The sequence below is a fragment of the Staurois parvus genome, unplaced genomic scaffold (genome assembly GCF_062004578.1).
Source record: "Staurois parvus isolate SC_StPar_1 unplaced genomic scaffold, SC_StPar_1.0 ptg000682l, whole genome shotgun sequence".
Lineage (NCBI taxonomy): Eukaryota > Metazoa > Chordata > Amphibia > Anura > Ranidae > Staurois > Staurois parvus.
In genome coordinates, this window is record NW_028318478.1 from 8,049,116 (window position 1) to 8,057,500 (window position 8,385).

The 8,385-nt window shown below is 36.8% G+C and overlaps 1 protein-coding gene and 1 pseudogene across 1 annotated transcript in view; one reads left to right on the forward strand and one right to left on the reverse strand.

Annotated features, from left to right (window-relative positions):
* The window catches only part of TRPM1 (transient receptor potential cation channel subfamily M member 1), a 224,436-nt gene that overhangs the window by 144,174 nt on the left and 71,877 nt on the right, over window positions 1-8,385 (forward strand). Inside the window, exons 11-16 of the mRNA XM_089652440.1 lie at window positions 61-231; window positions 2,134-2,268; window positions 5,373-5,423; window positions 6,917-6,952; window positions 7,610-7,750; window positions 8,084-8,113. Of these exons, the coding sequence (XP_089508566.1) occupies window positions 61-231; window positions 2,134-2,268; window positions 5,373-5,423; window positions 6,917-6,952; window positions 7,610-7,750; window positions 8,084-8,113 (564 nt within the window). The remainder of the gene's footprint in view (window positions 1-60; window positions 232-2,133; window positions 2,269-5,372; window positions 5,424-6,916; window positions 6,953-7,609; window positions 7,751-8,083; window positions 8,114-8,385) is intronic.
* On the reverse strand, window positions 3,358-4,658 carry LOC149447581 (ADP/ATP translocase 2 pseudogene; annotated as a pseudogene).

An 8,385-nucleotide genomic window follows, 5' to 3' on the forward strand; every position in this document is an offset into this window, starting at 1 on the left:
TTCCTAAATTCAAATAAAATATTAATCTTCCAAATGTTTTAATTTATATTGTGATGCCAGCCTTTAGGAAGCCTTACAACAGCTGATGGGTCTGCCCAGGATAAAGAAAAGCGATCACCTGCAGCTCAAACTAAAGCACCAAGAGGAAAGGGGAAAGGCAAAAAGAAAGGAAAAGGCAAAGAGGAGCCTGAAGAAGAGACTGACCCCAGGAAGATTGAGCTTCTGAACTGGGTACTTTTTAACGTTTAGTTTATTCAATTATTGAGTATACTTTTTCTTTTACAGTAACACTTTGTAGTATGAAAAGTATTTTTTTTCCAGATTTGTTTGAAAGTTCAGTCTGTTTCTTTTTTAGCTTTGAGGGCATTAATATGGGTCTCTGTCCAGCTCTCTTACTGCTTTGTGTTGACATCAAAGCCATAAACTACTACCCATGAGAATTAAGTTCCTATGTTCGAGAAGGGCTCTTTATAGGGAGAAGTTGGCCAAGGTCACTTGAGGGGGGAGGAAGTTGCCAGGTATACGTTAGAACACTGATCAGTTGCATTCCAGCCCTCTCAGAGTCAAGACATTCTTTTTTGTGACACCCTGTTCGAGTACCTCATATTAAGAAAAATGCAAGAGCATTTGGAATAGCGGTACACAATAAAAGTTTGTGTGAAATAGTAAAAGTGCATCAGAAACTTTGGAAATGGTTAGGAAAGTCTATGGAGTCTATCATCTACACAAGTGTACCAATGGCACAAGGCCTTCAAGCAAGGACAAAAAAGTGTTGAAGACGAACAATGTTCTTTGTCAAAAACAGAACAAAATGTGGATGCAGTGAGGTCTGTTCTCAACCATGACTGATGGCTCACTGTCAGAATGATAGCAGTAGAAACAGGAATTACCAAGTCAATTGTTCATGAAATCGCGACTCAGGATTAGAACATGAGAAAAGTATGTGCAAAACTTGTTTAAAAGAAATTGTCACCTGATCAAAAGGAACATTGTCAACTTCTTTGCAAACACCTGCTGGCTTGTTTGGAAAGAGAGCTTGATTTTTTGAGTCACTTGATCATGGGAGAAGAATCCTGGGTGTTTGAGTACAATCCTGAGACAAAGAGGTTCGGAATGGCACACAGCTACATCATATCACACCAAGAAAGCTTGAATGAAAAGGATTTGAAAGGACACAATTTTGGTAGTGTTGATAATGTCCAAAGAGGCACTGTGCAGGCTCTGAATGCCAATGTCATCCCACTTGAAAACGTCCAGGGATGCTATGAAGAAGAAAAAAATCCCTGGGAGCATTGTGTACACTCACAAGGTGCATACTTTGAAGGAGACAATGTTCAGTTGTAAAATTTTTCAATAAAATTATTTTTAAAATATAATTCTCATTACTTTTTGGACACACCTCTTATATTAATATTTATTGGTGTAGGAAGGAATTCAGGTAGAATGCCACCTTTGATGATGGTGTGACATGCTAAGATTTGCTAAAGCATAGGTTGTATAATGTGCAGCATTTATTGGTAGGAAGCCCGGAAGCAAGAGTTGAGCAGTCTGTGTTGCGTGGATACTGCTGCACAATAGTACTGTGAGTCAATGAGGAGAGAGGTGTAGCAACAACATTGGAGGAGTCTTAAGCTGGCCATACACCAGTACAATTATTTTAAAAAATGTTCATTTTCAGAAATGTTCAGGAGGGATGAGAAAATTTGAAGGAGCAGGATAGACATTCTTTCTCAATCAAACAAAATTTTAAATGTGAACTGTCTGTCTGTGTAAGTGTCTGTGTAATGTCTTTTGCCAGATAGTGCCTTCTGCTTTATGTTAATTTTATCTGTTCAATCAAAAGAGACCCTACCTGACCATCTGGCCAAAATATTAAACTTCTGTTAGTTGTTGCATGTGTATTTAAGAGGTTTGTTTTGCAGCACTAGGCAAATAAGAAAATCATTACTGAACTATATCTGTGCCTGGACAGTGTTTTGGGTTTCCCTTCACTTTTAAGTGGTGTGGTAAAATCTTTACAAAGGAGACTCAGACAGCAATAAAAGCATGTCCAAGAGCTAGCTGTTGAACACACTGTACAAAACAGGAAAAGATGGAGTAACACTTTAATAATGCTTTGTAACTTTTTCTAAGGTGAATTCCCTAGAACAAGCAATGATGGACGCACTGGTTCTAGATCGGGTGGACTTTGTAAAGCTTCTTATTGAGAATGGTGTTAACATGCAGAGGTTTCTCACTATTCCAAGATTAGAAGAACTGTACAATACAGTAAGTAATGTAAACCTATTTTACACACTGAAAGAGAAATGATACACAATGTTTTTTTCATTTAAGCTCATAAATTGCAAACTGAGCTTGGTATAATGCAGGCCATTGTGTTCATTGGTAAATGCTCATCTATTTCTTTAAACTCACTATAACCTTACCCATACACACTGGAGCATGGATGATCATAAGCACATATTTATGCTACCAAAAGTTCCATTCCTAAGAGGCGCATAGTGGCAGAAAAAATGAATGTTATACTTAAAAAAGGGGTCTCCAAACAAATTACTAAGTTGCATTAGTTTGAATCTACTGGCAACGTCAACAGTATGTGTAGGATCAACAGCATGCTACCCCCCTCTTGAACAATACCAGGCCATATAGCCTCAACATGAGAAGCTACCCTGCCAGGGGGATCCCCCTTGCAAAGCACCTTGCCCCCATGTTGATGAGGACAATGGCCTCTTCCCCACAACCCTGGCCTGGTGGTTGTAGGGGTCTGTAAGTTAGAGGCTTATAGGAATCTGGAGTCCAAATGCCCAAACAGCCAGGTTTCAGTCCGATCTTGGGTTTGGACCGAACTTTAAGCTCATCCCTATTCAGGACCAACAAGCTACACCCCCTTCATTACCAAGCCATTTTTCAGTGTTGTGATAATTTTCTGACAATTAAATAAATTTCATATAATTTATGAGGCAAATAGAGCTTTCTTTTACAATTTTGTGTACTTTCTGTTGAAATTAAATTGTCAGGACAGTACAAAACACCCCAAATTGACCCTTTTTTTGGCAAGTAGACATCCCAAGGTGGTCTAATTTTTTGCCTCAATTATTTGGAAATAAAGAAACAAGCTGGTATTGAGGAGGTTAAAAAATAAATGAAGGTACAGGTGAAGTCAAGTGAAAGTCTTCTGTTCTTAGAGGAAAATAGTTGAAAAGATGAAAAGTTAAAAAGGTTGAAAGGCTGAAATTGCATTGCACTAAAAATGTATTGTGTGCGCAATGGCTAGATGTCAAGAGTAAAGCCTAAACAATTTAACACCCCCCCCCCCCCCAAAACAAAAAAAAAAAAACCAATTGCATTGGTGGTGAATTTTTTTTTGTTTTTTTTTTAAATCCATATTTTTTATTTCCTCCAACCTAGGTTATTTAAAAATATGAATGACAGAAATAGAAAATAAAGGAAAGTTGAATTGAGTCCCATCAAGTAAGCCCACCTACTGTCAGCCGTGCACTACAAATGCAGGCCCCACTGGTAGTAAGTGGGTATAAGGGAATGATTTATGTTAATGTGGAAAGCTGGTGAAATGAAATAAACTTGTTTCCCCAAATATCAACCAGTAAGATTACCAGTTACATTTTATAAATAAAAAGGTGTGTTTGACAAATAAAAAATCGAAAGTCCAGAACATTCAGGGTATGTTACATAATACAGCATGCCAGGTCACAGACATCTGAACAGGGATAAACTTAGATTTATTTCTTGAGCTCATCGTACAAGACCAAGACAAAAGCACCACCCATTCCTCTGAGCACGTTGGACCAGGCACCCTTGAGGAAAGCCCTGCTTTTTCATCTCTTGCAATCTTCCTCCAGCAGTCCATTGTGCCACGGTACATGATCTCAGCTTCTTTTCTTCCAGACTGCATCATCATACGACGACGCACTGTGTCGAATGGGTAAGAGGCAAAGCCGGCCACTGCTGTTACTGTCTGAGCAATCATCCAGCTGACGATTATCTGTGTGTTCTTGGGATCTGGAAGCATGCCTTTAGCTGTATCACAGATTCCAAAATAAGCAGCTCTGTAAATAATTATTCCCTGGACAGACACATTGAAACCTTGGTAGAGGCCTTTAAGCCCATCGGATCTGAAAATCTTGACAAGGCAATCACCAATACCCTTGAAATCTCTGTCAGCGCCGGCCTTGCCAACATCAGCAGCTAGACGGGTTAGAGCAAAGTCAAGTGGGTAGACGAAGCACAAGGATGTGGCTCCAGCAGCTCCTCCAGATGCCAAGTTTCCAGCAAAGTAACGCTAGAACTGGGTCCTCTTGTCAACGCCATCGAGGAAGATCTTCTTCTACTTGTCTTTGAAGGCAAAGTTGAGGGCCTGGGTTGGGAAATACCTGATCACATTGGCAAGGTTATCACGCCAGAAGGACAAGAAACCTTGTTCTTTAGGGATACGGACAACACAGTCCATAATTCCTTTGTATTGCTTGTCAGCTGTGATTTGTTTGCTTGCATGTTGGACTTGCAGCAAAAGCTTGACTCGTTCACTTGGTGCTACAGCAGTCTTGGAGATAGCAGCGGCCACACCACCGGCCAAGAAGTCCTTGGCAAAGGAGACTGCTGCGTCGGTCATGATGGCGGTTGGCGTTCGGTATAGTGGCTCTTGCTGTGTCACTGAGCATCCGAGGGCTGGGGTGAATGGCTTTTTAACACCCCCTCCCAAAAAAAGACCCCATAATCATTGTTGGACAGTGGAATTTTAAAACCCCCTCCTCCATCACTTTAAATTCCCCCAAAAGAAAACCTACAACATAGTGGTCATTGGCCCTGGAAACACTCCCCCGTACCCCACCTCCAATCGCCCCTTACCTCTGCTGCATCCAGAGGATTTACTAAATGGATTAATTCATCCCTTCGCCTGTTGTGAAAAGAATGGGAGGGATTACAATATAAAGAGTACTACACTGTTTACACTGGTGATTGCTGTGATTGGTCATCAAAGCAATCACTTTGCACAAAGTCAAGCCAATCAAAGAACCTTTGCTTTGTCTATTGGCTTAAGCAAAAGGTTCACTTTATTTTCTTATATTTACCCTTTCTCAATCTCTTGCTGTTCAGTTTAGTCAACAGGAAAGTGAAAGACATTTCTGTGTTAGATCCAAACTGAATTGCCTAGAATTTCAAATAATGTAGGCTTGCCGGTGATGATTGGTGCTATTCTTCTATGATGTTATGGGATAGTGAGCTTGTCATCGTATGAAAAATATTGCTGTATATATCATCTTTAAATCTACAATATTCGAAAAACATATCAAGAGAAATCTGTGGCCCCATAGTGTGTGTTCCCAACCACTGATTATTGTTTTCTGTTTCAGAGACTGGGTCCACCAAATACTCTCCATTATCTTGTAAGAGATGTAAAAAAGGTAAATGATATATTCAAACCAAGGACTGTGAATTGTAGTCAACTTTTAAATATAATTGTTAGGCCAAAAAACATATTTTACTATCATCCTGAGGTATTTAGGTTCTTTCCACAGAACATATGAACTGTGGGTCACTATGATATTTAAATAGATAGATAGATAGATAGATAGATAGATAGATAGATAGATAGATAATCAATATTTTATTCAGCGTGCAATGTTTTGAGACAAAAGTAGGCAATCAGGTCTATTTATCATGGCACTACATGAAAAGAATGATGATACACAAAATAAACACCTATAACATTTAGTTATATTTTATTTTACTAAGAGTAGTGAAATTTAATCTGATCACTATAGTTTGCATTATAAAAGTTACAATGTTATTACACCCTAGGTAAAGTAGAGTAGGGAATAGATAAAAACCAGCTAGCTTATTCTTTGCTGTGTACTATTGGGGAAGTTTCCATGCAGTTCCTGTCCCAGAAACACAATAGGAAGTTAGAGGAAATCTACCATTTTCCAGTGAATTACCCTCTTATAGAGGTTTACTGATTTTCTTTCTCAATGACAACTGTCATCATGACAAAGAGAGGGGTGAATCTCCCCAATAGGAACACAGACATCAATATAAACTTGATAGAACGTCTAACCATCCCCCACTCTATCCAAAAGTAACAAAAACGTTTTTTCTTTAATACTTTAAGAAATTTTTATTATTATTATTATACAGGATTTATATAGCGCCAACAGTTTGCTCAGCTCTTTACTGTACAATATAACGGGAGACAATACAGCAACAATACAGTTCAATACAAGAGGGTTAGGAGGGCCCTGCTCCTTGGAGCTTACAATCTAAGAAATGTGTCTTGGCATGCATACAAGGAACACAACCTACTTGCACAGAGCTTTCCAAATAAATCTGTTGTCCACTAGTCCACCCCACTTCCTTTTGTAGGTAATCTGATGAACTGGAAACCCATTTTATTAAACACTATTTATAATGCTTTCCCAAACATATCTACTGTCAGCTCCCTCGTGTCTCTTACATTAAAAATGTGATGTAACAAAATGTTTGGAACTATGAAGTTTTTCAGAAATGCCAATCAGAGTCAGAGTTCTTAGAGTTTTCATCTGGATCATTGACAAATCAAACTTAGATACAAGAAATTACATAGAATAAGCATCAGGAAGTACCCATTCACTCTTTATATGCATTGAAATAAAGAGATTGGCAAGTATTAAATGAGTTTTTTGGTTGGGTGAGATATTACAATAATTCTATAATCCAAATTCTCTAGATAAAATATCTCAATACCCATATGAAATACATACTTGTGGAAAATATGGCATAGCTTTATATGTGCCATATTTTTACTTTCAAGCTGTTTTTGTGTTCGCCATACATTCACTTGTATATGTTTGTCATTTTTCATCTTAACATGTTCTTAATATTTTCCATCATCCATCATCACCGCTCCATTGCCATGCAGAGAATGTCTAGTGGATTCGGATGGGTTAATATGGAGGTGAAGTTCTTTTCTCACTCTGTAAATCATAATATGTCGCTGCATACATGTACAGACTCAGAGTACACTACAATCTATCTTGTCAATAAATGTAATAGATATGCTGGTGTAAAATGGTTACAGCAACTGATTAAATAAACAGCCACAGTCAGTGGAATGCATTGAAATTATTTTAAGCAAAGAAACTTACTGTATATATTATATAGATTTCACTATAAATAGATAAAATGCTACTTTGAATAGTCAGGTAGCTATTGATATTATCTGCAATTATTTTTTAAAATGATGTTTCTTGGTTAAAATATCAACAACAGTTAGTTATGTGTAATGCATATGAAAATTTCTATCATATTAACTGAATAGGTTTAAGGCAGAGGAAAAAACAATGTGACAATCATCATATATAATGTTGCCCTTTAAACAATTTAACTCTTAAAATATGTATCTGACAGTTAAACTTAGGTAACCTGGTAAAATGTATTATATTGTTTTGGTGTAATCCTGAATTATGTTACCACTAACATTGTAGGTTTATTGTTTTTTTAAATCAAAATTAAAAATTAATTTTTGTTCCTTTAATTGTTACAAGAAAATCACATACTATCAGTAGTATCATCCATACTCTATCACCCTTATAATGCATGTGTTTTTTTACAGGGTAACCTTCCTCCCGATTATCATGTCAGTTTGATTGATATTGGCCTTGTGCTTGAGTACCTAATGGGTGGAGCCTATCGCTGTCACTACACCAGAAAGACCTTTAGAACTCTTTATAATAACTTATTTGGACCAAAGAGGGTAAGAATGAGTAATGATTCTTTAGGAATATTTAAATATAGATCTATCTATCTATCTGTCTATCTATCTATCTATCACATTAAAATGATGTAATAATAAAAAATACATATTGTAATATATTGTAAACCTTGAAATAAATATCACATATATTTATAGAACTGTATCTACAGTAATATATTATTTTCCAATGTTAAACTGCATATATATTTAGTATGTTTCTTTATAAGTAGACAATAAATTATACGTACATTGACTGAAAATATGATTTATTATGGTAGTGACAAGTGTAATGTTGAGCATAAATAAAATATCTTAAATCTGTTTTCTCTTCAGCCAAAAGCTCTCAAGCTTTTAGGAATGGAGGTAAGCAAGTTTTCGAATACACTGCAAAAATGTATTTTTATACTGCATAACTGATGTAATAAATATATACATTATATGTGTGCTAAAAAGACTAAAATAAAAAAAGATACATTGCATTGGGTATCAGCACTTTGTAGTTGTATTTTTATTTTATTTTCTAGTTATGCCATGTTTCCTCAATGTTGCCTTGTAATTTTCAGACGTATAACATTCCCCAATGTTTTTCTGCTAGGTTCCTGAGTTATAGACCCTACCATTCCCTGTCTCTACCC